The sequence below is a fragment of the Meles meles genome, chromosome 8 (genome assembly GCF_922984935.1).
Source record: "Meles meles chromosome 8, mMelMel3.1 paternal haplotype, whole genome shotgun sequence".
NCBI lineage: Eukaryota > Metazoa > Chordata > Mammalia > Carnivora > Mustelidae > Meles > Meles meles.
In genome coordinates, this window is record NC_060073.1 from 4,176,897 (window position 1) to 4,191,475 (window position 14,579).

The window sequence follows — 14,579 nt, forward strand, 5'->3', positions numbered from 1 at the left end:
GAAGGCCTCTCTACTGAGACGGTGTTTGAGTGGACACAAAGAGAAGATGGGGGAGGGAGGCCAGAGGAGCAGCAGTCAAGGCACCCAGGCTTCAAGGCAGGCGCGTGCCTGGCACGGTATGGGAATGGCCAGGAAGCTGGAGTGGCAGGCGCAGAAGGAACAAGAGGTAGGGCAGGAGAGACGGGCCCGGGGCGGGGCGCATCATGCTGCCCATGCCCTGTAGGCCACTGGAAGGGCTTTGGCTTTTTCTCTGAATTAAATAGAAAGTTCTTGGAGAGTTTCAGCAAAATAGTGACAGGATCTGACCTGAGTTTTCACAGGATCGCTCTAGCGGCTGCAGAGAAAGGAGGTAATGGGGAGACGAGGACATTAGTAACCGTTTGGGCGAGAGGTGGTGGTGGCTTGGAGGATGTAGGTGGGCAGAGCCCGGATCTCTTGAAGACAGAGCCAGGAGGATCTGCTGATAGCTCTGAGGGTGTGAGAGAGAAAAGGGTCAAGAGTGACTGAGATTTCTGGCCTGCACACTGGAAGGATGAAGATGCCGTGGTGTGAGGTGGGGTGAAGAGGCAGGCATGGGGGGGGGGGCTCTGGAGCCTTCGGAGATTTTGAGATGCCTGCTCGACTTGGGAGTGGTGAGAGCAAGTACACAAGTGGACCGTCAAATCCAGGCTGCGGGTGTAAACCCGGGAGTCGCCAGCGCAGACGGGATATTTAAAGTCATTCCTCTGGGTGCAGTCAGCACAGGAATGGTCACAGAAAAAGAAGAGACAAGGCCGAAGGTCTAAACCCCAGGCATGACGAGGTAGTAGAGGAGAAACCAGCCCGAGACACCGATAATTGGGAACATTTGCTAACCGGGAACTATAGAAAGGTGACTTTCAGGAAATGTAAATCACAGCTCAATAAAAAAAAAAAAGCATCAGTCAATGCAAGAAATAGTTGACAAAAGTCAACATCCATTCATAACAAAAACTCAGATACAGATGAAACTTTTTTTTTTTTTAATTTAAGTTGGCTCCATGCCCAACATGGGGCTCAAACAACCCTGAGATCAAGGGCCACGTGCTCTACCAACCGAGCCAGCCAGGAGCCCCCACGAAGGAGACTCAGGAACAGGACGTCTTCAGATGAATGAATAAGTAACCCTCGACAGTTCCTGAGTTGCCGTCCTCGAAGCTCTCACTTCTGAGCTCTGCGTTTCATTTCTGGGCTCTTCGCTGGGTAGACCGTGATCGCCTTTGTCCCTTGGCATACTCGTCGTCTGTCGCTGCAGAACAAGAGTTACCCCAAAACTCAGCAGCTTGAGATGACCAGCGTTTGTCCTGTGCACCATTTCCAGTGGTCAGGAGTTCGGGGGCCGCTTAGCTGGATGCTTCTAGAACTCTCGTCAGCTGGGGCTGGACTTTTTGTTTCCAAGCTCACACCTTGGCCATGGGCAGGAGGCCTCCGTTCCAGTCTTAGAATTTAATCTCAGAAATGCCATGCCCTTGGGGCGCCTGGGTGGCTCAGTCGGTTAAGCCTCTGCCTTCAGCTCAGGTCGTGATCTCAGGGTCCTGGGGTCGAGCCCCGCATCGGGCTCCCTGGTCTATGGAGAGCCTGCTTCCTCCTCTCCCTGTCCCCTTGCCTGCCGCTCTGCCTATTTGTGCCCTCTCTCTATCTCTCTGTCAAATAAATAAATAAAATCTTTAAAAAAGAAGGAAAAAGTGCCGTGCCCTTCCTTCTGCCACATGCCATTGGCCACAGAAACCAGCTCCGTTCAGGAGGTGGGCTCTGCAGGCTGTCTTGTAGGGGACAGAGCTGGGTCTGAACCCACAGGCATGTGGCGGTCAAGGAACAGATCCGTGGGTGAGCGGTTCTGGTTTTAGGCGCTTTCCGATGGCGTGATGGACACATCTCGGCACACACAAGCAGTAACCGTGAGCGCTGCCGTTCCAGCGTTCCTGACCCTGGTCTTCCCGACGCACTGACACGGGCACCCACAGAAGCAGTACTTGTGTCTTCTGCTTTCTGAAGAGCGGTGGCATGTCTTACCAGTGACGATCGCTGTTCTTGTTCCCTCAGCTTCCCTGGGGTCCGCTTCCCGAAGGTTCGGTTCGCAGAGCACCGCAGTTCCAGAAAGGTAATACCGAGATGTGGGTGTGGGTGACATGTCCTTTGTAGGACTGTCTTTCTAAAGTCAAAACAGCAGATGCGTGGGTTTTCGAGAACGTCTAAATTTTCTCTTGACTTTTTGATAGTGTTTTTTTAAAAACCCTTGACGTAAACGTAGACAGGACATCAAGTGTCCAGACAGACGTGCTGCTGGCCTTATGCAGCTGATTTTGTTAAGGAAAGGTCGTGGCTCCTAATTAGAGACTTCTGAGAAGATGGAATCCCAGGAAGGTTGGATCAGAATGTTTAGGGAGAACTTAAATATCATTTGGAAGAAAAATCACACCCACTAGCAGGAACATCCAGGAGCAGTGGAGGACAGCAGTGAAGAATTAGGAAGCTCCCGGGCCCTCTCCCGGCCCCGCCCCTTGCAGGCTAGGGTCCTTGAGCTTCCTTTCCTCTCCTGCCAGACGGAGATGTTGTTAGCATCTCTCTCCGTAGGGCTCTGTGCACCTGCCGTAGATTTCTGCATTTGAAGAGCTTGGGACAGCGCCTGGCAGTGACTTGTCAAGAGTGTTGGCTGGTCCTGCATTACAGGCTCAGAAGTGGGGAGATTCAGGAGGCTCTTACGTTTCTCAAAAAACAGAATCATGTTATAGAAAGAGATCCTAAGGGGGGATGTTCGTTACTTTGCCCTTTCTTTCTCTTTGCCATGGAGTTCCGGGTTTCCAGCATCCATTCTTTCGCCATCTGTAGCAGGGGATGGCCAGGCCCTACAAGGAGGCCGGGACTCCTCTGTCAGACCCCGTTCCTCCTTGTCCATCAGAGGTCCCCGGGCAGCAGCTCAGGAGCATGTTTCCAGGCGCTCTGAGCTAAGCACAGTGGACGAGCTGTTTCATTTCCCTGGCCGGTTGATGCCACGGCGCCCAGAGCTCCGGTGTGGTGAGCAGCTGCCGGCTGCCCGCAGCGGCACAGGGGCCTGGGGCCGGTTGCGGAAGCGGCTCCTCTCCGGCGAGCTGCCTTTGTGCCCTGCAGGAGCTCTGCTGCAGAAAGACTGACCTCTCCCTCTGGTGGCAAACAGCAGCAAAAGCTTTAAACTGGTTCTGAGTAACTGAATTTGATGTGGGTTCTCTCGAGCTCGCCCCTCTTTGTAGTCTTCAGAAATTCAAGGCCAAATGAGGGCAGGAAGTGAGACAGACCTTGCCTCCTCCTTTTGCCCGTGGGCTGCCCTCCATGCACAGCCGACCCCGCTGCTCCAGCACAGGACAGACAGACGACTGACGGCAGTGCCGTGGCCCCTGAGCAAGGGCACGTCCCCATACCACCCAGTCCTTCGGGTGCAGCATGCCCCTGACCCGCGCGGCCCTGGGGGCAGGTGCTTTTATGCCCATTTGCTCCGTGAAAGAAACTGGAGCGCGGAGTCATGAGGTGCTTGCCAAGGTCATGTTCACCTGGTGGCCGAGGCGGGGTTCAGTCCCGGGGCTCCCGTCTGGGTATGAAGGCCGAGTGCGCACCTTCCTGGTAGGAGTCAGGGGTCAGGGCGGACCGGCTTGGGGCAGAGCAGGGGAAGTGTTCCTGTTGTGGGAGCCCTGGAATGTCGGGGTGACGCACAGCAGCCCAGCTGGGAGGCAGAGAACTCATTGCCTGGCGGGGGGGCGGGGGTGTTGGATGGCCCAGGGGATAGTTATTCCCAGGAGGGACTCTTCTGGAATGAAATGGCTGGGATTCCCGTTTTGATTACTGAGGGATAGGTGGGTGTTTCTTGAAACACGGGGCCATGTGGGAGCAGTCCCCTGTGCCACCAGGGGGCAGGTCTGTACCAAAGAGTCCCATGTCGGCAGGGCAGTGACGGCCCTCCGGCCCGAGCACAGCCATTTCTGACAGATTCTGAACCGTCTTCTCCCACGGACGGGCCCCACATGTGTCTCCTGTGTTTTACAGACGCTACGTTCCTAAAACGTCGCTGAGTTCACCACCTTGGCCAGAAGTTGTCCTGCCGGACCCCGCGGAGGAGACCAGACGCCATGCAGGTAACAGGCCGAAGCTGGAGGGAGGGGCGGGGAGGAGGGCCTGTCCCCGGCCACAGAACCGGATCTCATGTCTTCACGTGTCCTGAGACCCAGCGTGGTGTGAGCGCTTAGGCTCATTTTTGCCACTGGACATGAAAATTGAAACCCTCATTCCCTTCGCAGATACTCCGGAGCGCCCACCGAGGTTCAGGTGGGCAGCGTGCACGAGGGAGCGGCCCTTGGTCCCTCTCCGTCTCCCTGCTGTTGGCAGGATGCGGGCAAGGAAAGATTTCTCCACAGTCAGGAGAGCAGTGGGTGCGGGTGCTGCCCCGGGGGCTGGAGAAAGGGTCAGGGTGCTGGGACACGAGGAGGGACGGGGTGGCCGGCCACCACTGCCGTGAGCGAGTGCAGGGTCCCGTTTTCCTCACAAGGCTGGAGGTGCAGGTCCGCGTGGGGCATCGTCCAGTTTTGTTTTTGAAAGATTTTACTTATTTATTTGTTAGAGAAAGACAGCGAGAGAGGGGACACAAGCAGGGGGAGTGCGAGAGGGAGAAGCAGACTTTCCACTGAGCAGGGAGCCCGATGTGGGGCTCGATCCCAGGACCCCAGGATCATGACCAGAGCCGAAGGCAGCTGCTTAACGACTGAGCCCCCCAGGCGCCCCCCATCTCCCAGGTTTAAAGTACCATTTGAGATGCGGCGCGAGATCCACGGTGTTCTGCCCCTTCTCTAGCCGCGGCTCTGGCCTGACTCTGCTTCGGGGACGAGAAGTGTGTGTTCCTCTCCAAGCGCCCAGCCCCAGGCCCGGTGGGGTGGGTCAGGGCTCATAGACGCTTACCGGGGTAAGACGGTGACCGGGGCGGGAGAGAGCGGGTTATGAGCTGAGGTGAGGCCGTGGGAGCCCAGAGCTGTGCAGGCAGCAGCTTGAAGGTAGAATCTCGCACCGGGGGGTTCATTCTAGCTTCTTCTGGTTTGCAGAAAGGCCTCTCCTTCACTTGGCCAATCTCTGGCTTTTTCTTAATAAAGACCGGGAATCCCGCAGGGTGACGGTCTCCCCTCTCCCCGCCCGGTCAGAGAGACGGAGCCAGGCATACTGAGTGCTCAGGCCAGAGAACACAGGCGGCCGTGGGGCATTCCGTGAGGTCTGGGGGACACGGGTCCTTAGGTGCCCCCCGTGCTGAGGAGCCCGTGCTCCTGCGAAGGGCAGGTTGAGCCCCAGCCGTGGGCAGAGGCACGGTGACAGCTGTCACACCCACCCCGCTGCCCCTGGAGCTTGCCGTCCCGCTGAGGGGGAGCAGGGGGCACGGGGCCTCATATGACCATCGCTGCGGGCCTGGGCTGCATGGGGCCGCGTGGCTGCCATGCCCGGTGTGAGTGGCCGACCGGCCCGCCACCAACCTGGCTTTCTCCCCCACAGAGGTCGTGGGGAAGGTGAACGAGCTGATCGCCGCAGGCCAGTTCGGCCGGCTCTTCGCCGTGGTCCACTTCGCCAGCCAGCAGTGGAAAGTGACCCCTGAGGACCTGATTTTAATCAACAACAAGTTAGACATCGCGTGTGGGGAAAGGATACGCCTGGAGAAGGTGAGACTGTCCGTGTCTCGGGGCGCAGTTACCAAATGTACCCTCCTGCCCCCGGGTTCATCCCCGGGAGGCTTTCTCGGGTCGGCGGGCGAAGGCGAGCAGAGCCAAGGGCAAGAGCGCAGGTGTCCCCCCGGGTGTGGGCAGCGGAGCGCGGGGAGGTGCGGGCCGCCGGCCCCCACCCGGGAGACTTCGTGGAGGCAAATACGTGTGCTGAGGTCTCACGTCTCGGGAACGTTCTCCTGGAGAAAAGGACGAACATCCCAGGTACGGGCAGAGGGTTTTCAACCGCCTGGCCGTGGAGAGTGTCTCGGGAGCGCTGCGCTGGCGTCGGATTGACGGCGGCTGCTCCCGAGGCGTCTGGCTGGCACTGATGGGCCCTACCGGCCTTTCCACGCCCTTGGCCTGCGTGTCTAGCGTTTCCGCCCACCACTTAAGATGCTTCCTGCTGGGCGCCTGGGTGGCTCCGTGGGTTAAGCCGCTGCCTTCAGCTCAGGTCATGATCTCGGGGTCCTGGGATCGAGTCCCGCATCGGGCTCTCTGCTCAGCGGGGAGCCTGCTTCCCTTCCTCTCTCTCTGCCTGCCTCTCTTGTGATTTCTCTCTGTCAAATAAATAAATCTTAAAAAAAAAAAAAAAGATGCTTCCTGCTGTCTCGGGCGGCCTTTGTTTTCCTCTTACTCTGTTTATAAAAGCGTATAAAGTCTAAGTTCTCAGGGGTGCCTGGGACACGCAGTCAGCTGAGTGTCCAATTCTTGGTTTTGGCTCATTTCATGGTCTCAGGGTCGCGGGATCAAGCCCCGCCTTGGGCTCCCCACTTGGCACAGGGTCTGCTTGGGAGTCCTCCGTCCATGCACTCGCTCGAGCTCACTCTGTCTCTCTCAAATAAACAAATCTTAAAATATATATTTACCCAAGTGTTCTGCACTAGCTTTCTATACCTTTATTCCTTTGTGACTGCAGACTTTCTGTGTTTGTACACCAAGGGGAGCATTAAACGCTGTTTTGTTTTGTTTAAAGATTTTATTTACTTGTCAGAGCGCGCACAAGCAGGCAGAGCGGCAGGCAGAGAGAGAGAGAAGCAGGCTTCCCGCTGAGCAGGGAGCCCGATACGGGGCTCGATCCCAGGTTCCTGAGACCATGACCTGAGCCGAAGGCAGCAGCTTAACCGGCTGAGCCACCCAGGCGCCCCTAAACTCTGTTTCTAAGACGGTGTCCTCCCAGCCTGCGGCCTGAGCTCCGAGCCGCACTGGCTGACCGTATGACTGCAAGAACCACCAGAGCTCCCTTCTCCCGAATGCCACGGGGCTCTGTCGTGAGCTCCTCAGCATGGGCTCGTTTGACGTCTAAAGTAGGAGGGGGGGGTTCTGGGAGGCTCAGTTGTTAAGCGGCTGCCTTCAGCTCAGGTCATGGTCCCAGTTCTGGGATCCAGCCCCGCATCGGGCTCGCTGCTCAGCAGGAAGCCTGCTTCTCCCTCTCCCACAACCCCTGTTCATGTTCCTCTCTCGCTGTGTCTCTTTCTGTCAAATAAATAAAATCTTTAAAAATAAAATAAGTAGGAGACTCGAGGAGTGTATCTGAGAAGATTTCTAAAAAGACGTCTTTTTTTTTTTTATTTTTTTAAGTTTGCTTTTTTTACTAATCCGTACACCCCATGTGGGGCTTGAACTCACGGCCCCAAGATCCGGAGTCACACATTCCACCAATCGAGCCGACAGACGCCCCCGAAAAAGATACTGTTTTGAACACTGTCACATGAACAAAAGCATTCTCGAAAGGACCACGTGATCCCGATTGCTTTTCCTCACTTAGGAGGTTGAGTAGCAGAGAACGCGTCAGCCCGAAAGTCACTGTGAGACGGTGTCTCGGTTATTTGTCGTCAGAGTCCGCTGATGTCGCTGTAAAGTCTGCTTCGTCTGTCCGTGTTTGGGTTTTATACGATTTGGTATTTTTCTTTTTTCTTTTTTTTTCTTTCTTTTTTGTTGTTGAATATTTTATTTACTTGAGAGCAAGGGAACCCACTGAGCCCCCCGGGCGCCCTGATGGGGTATTTTCTTATGAGTAAAATTTAAGGGGGCCTTCCAACATCTGCTAAAAACACCGCTGCCCTCGCAACGCAAAGATGTCTTCACCTGAGGCCACACTTGGCCACGCCTGGCCGTGCTGAGGACGGTTTCTGGAACGTCCACATGGACTTTCCCAGTCTTTAAAAGAACACACCTGAGCCTCAGTCTCGGCGGGGTCAGCAGTCATGAACTGCCACAGAAAGCGCCACAGTGTGGCTTTCCCGCACACATTGTAACTTCCAATAAAAGGTTAAAAAAAAAGCCATCGTTGTTTGCACGGGACGGTTGACACGGTCCTCTGGGCGGGCGATCAGCATGTCAGGTGCTCAGGGACAGCGGTCCCGGCTCTGCCATCGTGCTATCGGGCCGGCACAGGAAGGTAGACCCGGCACGGGGCCCGGGGCCGGCCTGCCTCCCCACCAGTTCGAATCCCGGGGAACGACGAGGTGGCGGGTACCTTCTTCCTGCTCCGGGGTTTGCGCCACTGACTTTCCTGGCACTTGGTGACACGCCCGCTTCGTTCGCAGGTCCTGCTGGTCGGAGCTGACAACTTCACGTTACTCGGCAAGCCGCTCCTCGGGTAACGGGCGCACTCGTGGGGGGCTTTGTCTGGGGCTCGCGTGGGCTGCGGGAAGCCAGACAGAGGACGCCCGGGCCCAACTAGTGCTGCTGATTTATTGCTGTGGGGGCGTGTAAGATTTGTTGACAGACTACCCTGTTCTTTTTTTTTTTTTAATATTTTATTTGACAGAGAGAAATCACAACTACAGAGAGGCAGACAGAGAGAGAGGAGGAAGCAGGCTCCTCACAGAGCAGAGAGCCCAATGTGGGGCTCGATCCCAGGACCCTGGATCATGACCTCAGCCGAAGGCAGAGGCTTTAACCCACTGAGCCACCCAGGCGCCCTACCCTGTTCTTTTTTTGTTCTTTTTTTTTTTTTAAGTAAATACTACCTCCCCCACGTGGGGCTCGAACTCACAATCCCAGAATCAAGTCGTGTGCTCTTCCAACCGAGAGAGCCAAGGGCCCGTGTGCTGTTTTTTTGTGTTTTTTTTTTTAAAGATTTTATTTATTTGACAGAGATCACAAATAGGCAGAAAGAGAGGAAGAAGCAGGCTCCCCGCTGAGCAGAGAGCCTGATGCGGGACTCGATCCCAGGACCCTGAGATCATGACCTGAGCCGAAGGCAGAGGCTTTAACCCACTGAGCCCCCAGGCACCCCTGTTTTTTTGTTATTATTATTAAATTACAGCTCATATACAATATCATGTCCGTTCTCTGTACCTTACTATGTGCAGACGTCCATCGGCCTAGTTACCCTCTGTCCCCTCCCAAAGTGATTACAGTCTGATCGACCGGATTCCCCGAGCCAAGTCACATCCCCATGACTGATTTATTTCGTGACCAGAAGTTCACACCCTTTGACCCCCATCCCCTCAGCCTTCGCCCCTTCCTTCTACACTGGGCTTGGTCATGCTTCTTGGTGGTTTTCAAAATATCTGCGGGGAGGACGTGTTACTTTTATAATCCGTGAAAAAGAAAGTAAAAGCTTTGTTTTGGAAATTCTTACATAAAGCGTTAGTAAGATCGAAAAATAATCGGGAAGGTATATCATTGATTATCTTTCTCCCTTCTAGAAAGGATCTCGTTCGTGTAGAGGCCACAGTCATTGAAAAGACAGAATCATGGCCAAAAATCAATATGAAATTTAAGAAAAGGAAAAACTACAAGAGGAAAAAAGGTAAGTTCGAGAAAGCGTGGCAGGTGCCATGTGCCCGCCCTGCTCCGTCGGATGGTCCTGCGGCTGCTGGGGCCTGGGGCCACTAGGATGCAGACGTGGGGGAGAGAGCTCTGCCCCAGGACTCTGGGTCCGGTGGGGAGGGGCAGAGGGAGAGGGCCCCGCGAGCTTCAGGCCCTCGCCACAGCCTGACGCAGCGGGCCCGGGGAGACACGGACACCAGAGACGGCAGTCACGTCCCACACACAGACTGGACAGAGAAACGGGACGTGGCAGTTGGCAGGGGTCCTCTCAGCACAACGTCAGCCAGCAGTGTGCTGGGCGAGCCGCCCCTCCGCCCGAGAACAGGAACGAATCTTGGAGCAACACCCGACCTTGTGCCTCCGGGCACATATGTCCGTCCACACACGCTTGTACCCACACGTGTGTGTGACGGAACATGGGAGGGCGAGGAGAGGGAGTCCGTCTGCAGAGCCTCCGGGGGAGCAGGGAGGCCGGAAGATGGGGGCTGTTGGTTGACAGAGAAGGGAGAGCCAGAGGTGCCTGGGGGGGGCGGGGGCGTGGGCTCGGCGCGCCCACCGTGGGGGACGCCTCAGACGGGAGGACCGTCTGCAGGGCCGTCCCCACAGGAGCTTCTGCTGGACGTCACCTTGTGGGGGCTGCTCAAGGCCGGGCTCGTGGGCTGCGGCAGCCTGTCTGGGGAAACCCGCAGCCCTCACAGTCCTTGGTCGCCACGGGAGCTGCTGGCCTGAACTAGCAGTAGTGGAGAGTTAGTAAAACACCCTGTCGCCGCGGGGTGGCCTTTCCCACAGGTCAGGTCCACGGGAGCCTTTCGTCCGCCGTCTGTCGCCCCCAGGCAGCCCGCAGGTCTCACCGCACTCCGGGGGAAGGAGGGCTGGGCTGCTCCCGGCCTCCGAGGCCCCGGGTCTTACAGCCTGTGCTGCTTCTGATGGGGGCTCACGGAGCACGGGGGTCCCTCAGGAGGCTCTCGTGGCACGTGGCTGGCAGGGCCCACACGGGGTCTGGGTGCCACCGGGGGAGGGCTGGTGCCAGGCTGACGCGCACTCGCTCGCAAAGAGCAGGTGGTCCAGCAGCGGGGTGTCACCGTGGCTCGTGAGCACGCCGGATGCGGCCAAGCTGTGACCCCGCTCTCTCTGTCTCCCAGTGATCGTGAACCCACAGACTGTTCTCCGGATAAACACCATCGAGATCGCTCCACGTTTGTGCTGACCGCGAAAGCCATGTTTACGGAATGTAAAAATAAACTCCTGTCTTCTGGAGACCGTGTTTCTGAGTTCGATACAAAAAGCTTTGCATTCCTTTGGCCGGTTGTTCGAACCTGAGCACCGGGTCTGTGAGCTTCGTTCCGTAAGCCACAGGCTCCCCGAGCCGGAGAAGCTGGAATTTGGGAAGACTGACAAGCACGGCCCTCCCAGGGCTGCAGACCGGAGGCCTGCTCCGGAGACAAGGTCATGTTCTTGGCGGCCCTCCACCCCACCGAAGGCAGCAGGGCCCAAGGGCGTGGTGCGGGGGGGGGCACAGCTGGGACTCAGGAGCTAAGGCCAAGAGAAACACAGTCTGGATTCCGCTTCTGGTGGGGTGCGCAAAGCCTGAGCGAACCCCGTCTCCGCGCGGACTGGTTGCTAGTGTTCTGCCCTTTTAAGAAGCTTGAATTCCGACCAGTCTGGGCCCAGAGCTCTTATTGTCCTTTGCTCTTGGTCCAGCAGGGAAGGAGGGTCACAGTGCAGGGGGCTGGTGCTCCGACCAGGACGCAGAAGGACGGGCAGCGGGGGGCTGTGGGGGTGGAGAGCCCCTGCTGCGTGACATGTTCTGGGAGCCAGGGTGGAGGGACAGTGGCAGAGACAGCCGAGGGGCCGGAGGCGTTGCGGGGATGGATCCAAAAAAGCCACCTGTCTTGGGAGGCTTTGGGGTGGCCCAGATCTGTGTGGGGTCCATCAGGCAAGGAGGGACAGCAGATCCTGAACCCCGAGTGGCTGCGGGAACAGGGGGGCGGGTAGGGACGAGGGGCTCTTTGACGGCCAGGCCCTCTGAGCTGTGTCATTCCCAGAGGCAGGGCCTTCCTCCCAGAGGACAGCCGGGGCTTGCGAGCCACACAGAGGACCTTCTGTGGAACTGTAGTGGATTTTTTTTTCTGCAGGAGTCCTCGGAGAGTCCCGTGGGGGTCAGGGGCCCTCCCTGCCACGTGGACATGATGGCCGCAGAGCTGGTGTCCCCTGGAGACACTCCCCCTGTAGCACCCTCCGTGGACGACAGGGGGCGCAGTCCCGCAGGACGAGGAGGCCCAAGGGGGCTGGTGGGGGCTGTGATGCTGGGTTGTGAGGGGTGGCGGGACCCAGCCCCCAGACCAGGACTGCTGTCCCCCAAGGCCGCGCTGCAGACTTCTGCGGATGTCCCCACACTGACAGGAATCACCTTCCACACTCTTCGTCTCTGGTGCATCCACATGCTGGAAGCATCGAGTAGGTTCCAGAAAGCCTGCTCCGGCCAGCAGTATAGCTCTGGGGCTGCAGCGTGGTTCTGGAGCCACACGGCTGGGGTGTGAGCCCCAGACCCGTGCACCCTGGGCCTCAACTGCCTCCCCGTCCGGTGGGGGAGATGGCAGTACGCGCTTCACTCGACCCCGCGGGGACGCCGGGTGATGGAAGCGCTGGGTCGGTGTTCACTACCCGGAGCGAGACTCGGCCGCTGCTCTGGGAAACGGGGGATGGGCCTCCTGGGCATCAGGAGGGCTGTCGAGCTCGTGAACACTCACTGCTTTTACACGCTGGGCTGGGGTTGGGGTGACTGGGGGGCTCAGTTAAGCTCCGACTCTTGATTTCGGTTCAGATCATGATCTCGGGGTCATGGGTTCGAGGCCCGCGTCTGCTTGTTCCTCACTCTCTGCTCCCTGACTCTTGTGTATGCACGCCCACTCTTTCTCCCTCAAATAAATAAATAAACCTAAAAAAAACCACACAAAAAGTTGGACTAGGCTTGTTCACAGCAGCCAAAGTGCGGACAGAACTCCAGGGTCAACGGGTGGAGAGACGTAGGTGTCCCCTCGTTCAGCCACAACGATGACGAAGCCCCAAGCGGCAGCCGCGTGGACCTTGAGTGACCCTGAGTGAAAGAGGCGGGTCACAAAAGGACACGTATTGTGTGATTGCACTTGAATGAAACACCTAGGATTTGCAAATCCGCAGAGAAAGCAGGAGAGAGGCTCCCAGGGGCTGTAAGCCCGGGGCAAGAGGGAGTTACGGCTCGATGGTTAAGGTCACGGCAAAGTCTGCAAGCAGATGGGGGTGGAGGTTACACTACACTGGGGATGTCATTAATGCCACTGAATTGTCACTTTAAAATGGTTGGGGAGGGGCGCCTGGGTGGCTCAGTGGATTAAGCCTCTGCCTTCGGCTCGGGTCATGATCTCAGGGTCCTGGGATCGAGCCCCGCACAGGCTCCTCGCTCAGCGCGCGGGGTCTGCTTGAGGTCCTCTCTCCCTCTGCTTCCTTTCCTCCCTCTTCCCACCTTCTCTCTCTCCCGAAAAAATGGTTAAGATGGTAAATTCTATGTGATGTAGATTATACCACAATAAAAAAAAAGAAAATTGGACTATAGGTTAATGACAGCCGTTGACTTAAAAAAAAAAAAAATGACCCACGTCTGTATTTTTGCAGAGTATGAACATGACCTCGTGGGTTTTTGCGACACAGCAGTTCTGTTCTGGCAGCGGAGGGTGGACGGGCGCCCCAGGGTTGGCAGGGCACCCTGGCCCTGGCCCTGCTCTGTCCCCATCCCACTGCCCCCAGCTCCCTCAGGCCCGCTTTCTGCGTGCTGCTCCGTGAGAATGCCTTGCAGCTCTGGGAACGGCCTGGGCTTCACCCTGGGCCTCCAAGCACCTGCCTGACCTGTTAGCCCAGCCCCGCTGCACAGCGGCACCCACCTCGGCCTGACCCTCTCTGACCACTGCCCCTTGACCTGGCGCCCCAGTGTGCTCCCCTGGCCTGCAGAGCGTGCTCACCCTCTCCAGGCCACCGCGAGACCTCCTGGCCGATCCCAGCATGTCGCAAGAACACAGGGGGGCATCAGGTGCTGTAAGGAGACCGTGGAAGGGGCCAGTGGGAGGCAGGACAGCCCCGAGGTTAGGCACAAGGGCTAGGGGTCCCCTCCACCACTAACCCGCACGCCTGGCTGCTGTGAATACGAGTCGCCAGCTCGGATGGGGCCACCTCAGGAGGACCCTTCCCGGGGTCACTGTCTAACCCCCCCCTTCTTCCTGGGGTCAGTGCACGTGTATTCATTCGCCCCCAGATTCCCCGCTGGCCTCCCTCCTCCCCTCCCCGGATGGCCAGCCCCAGGACGAGGATGACTCTGCCTGGCCCTCTAGCGAGGCTGATGACCCAGGGGTCTCGTGGGAGAGATGAGCCGTGTCTTCCGGAACCACGCTCGGACCGAGCTCTAGAAGCGCCGGAGATGGAAGCTGCGCAGGTCCAGGAGGAACTCAGCGATGGAGGGAGGCTCAGGGCTCCCGGGAGCCCGCAGGAAAGGCTGCACATGGCCGCCGCGCTGACCTTTCCTCCCGACACCCCCCCACCCCGGGCCTCGGACTGCAGGGGCCAAGGGCCACTTCCGTCAAGGCGGGGCACAGCCCGTGGCTCTAGGGGATCGGCGCCACACCTGGAAGGCTCGGTGCGCTCCGACCCACTTCCTGTGTGGCGACGCTGTGGGGACTGAGGACACGTTAACTGGGGACACCTAACGTCCCCTCAAGATGGCCTCTGGGTTTCTTCTCTCTTCGCTCCTGCTCCTGCTGCCGGGCGATGCAGCGCCCCCTTGTCAGCCCGGCCAAGAGTTCGAGGTCCACGTGAGAACAGAATGGCGAGGTGGGGGTCTTGCCCTGCCCCCCGAGCTTCTAACCAAACTTCAGGGCCGGCAGAGTCTACAGATTGTCTCCGGGAATGATCTCTGAGGGACAGAGCACATCGGCAAGGATTCTTTCTTTTCTTTGCTTTTCTTTTTAATTAACATATAATGTATCATTGGTATCAGAGGTGGAGGTCAGTAATTCATCAGTTGCATGTAACACCCAGTGCTCATGACAT

The 14,579-nt window shown here is 57.6% G+C and overlaps 1 protein-coding gene across 1 annotated transcript in view; it reads left to right on the forward strand.

The window, feature by feature from the left end:
- MRPL21 (mitochondrial ribosomal protein L21) overlaps window positions 1–10,760 on the forward strand; it is a 12,777-nt gene extending 2,017 nt beyond the window's left edge. Inside the window, exons 2-7 of the mRNA XM_046014962.1 lie at window positions 2,062–2,119; window positions 4,033–4,121; window positions 5,518–5,681; window positions 8,270–8,322; window positions 9,380–9,483; window positions 10,646–10,760. Of these exons, the coding sequence (XP_045870918.1) occupies window positions 2,062–2,119; window positions 4,033–4,121; window positions 5,518–5,681; window positions 8,270–8,322; window positions 9,380–9,483; window positions 10,646–10,710 (533 nt within the window). The 3' untranslated portion in view covers window positions 10,711–10,760. The remainder of the gene's footprint in view (window positions 1–2,061; window positions 2,120–4,032; window positions 4,122–5,517; window positions 5,682–8,269; window positions 8,323–9,379; window positions 9,484–10,645) is intronic.
- Window positions 10,761–14,579: the final 3,819 nt, after the last annotated feature.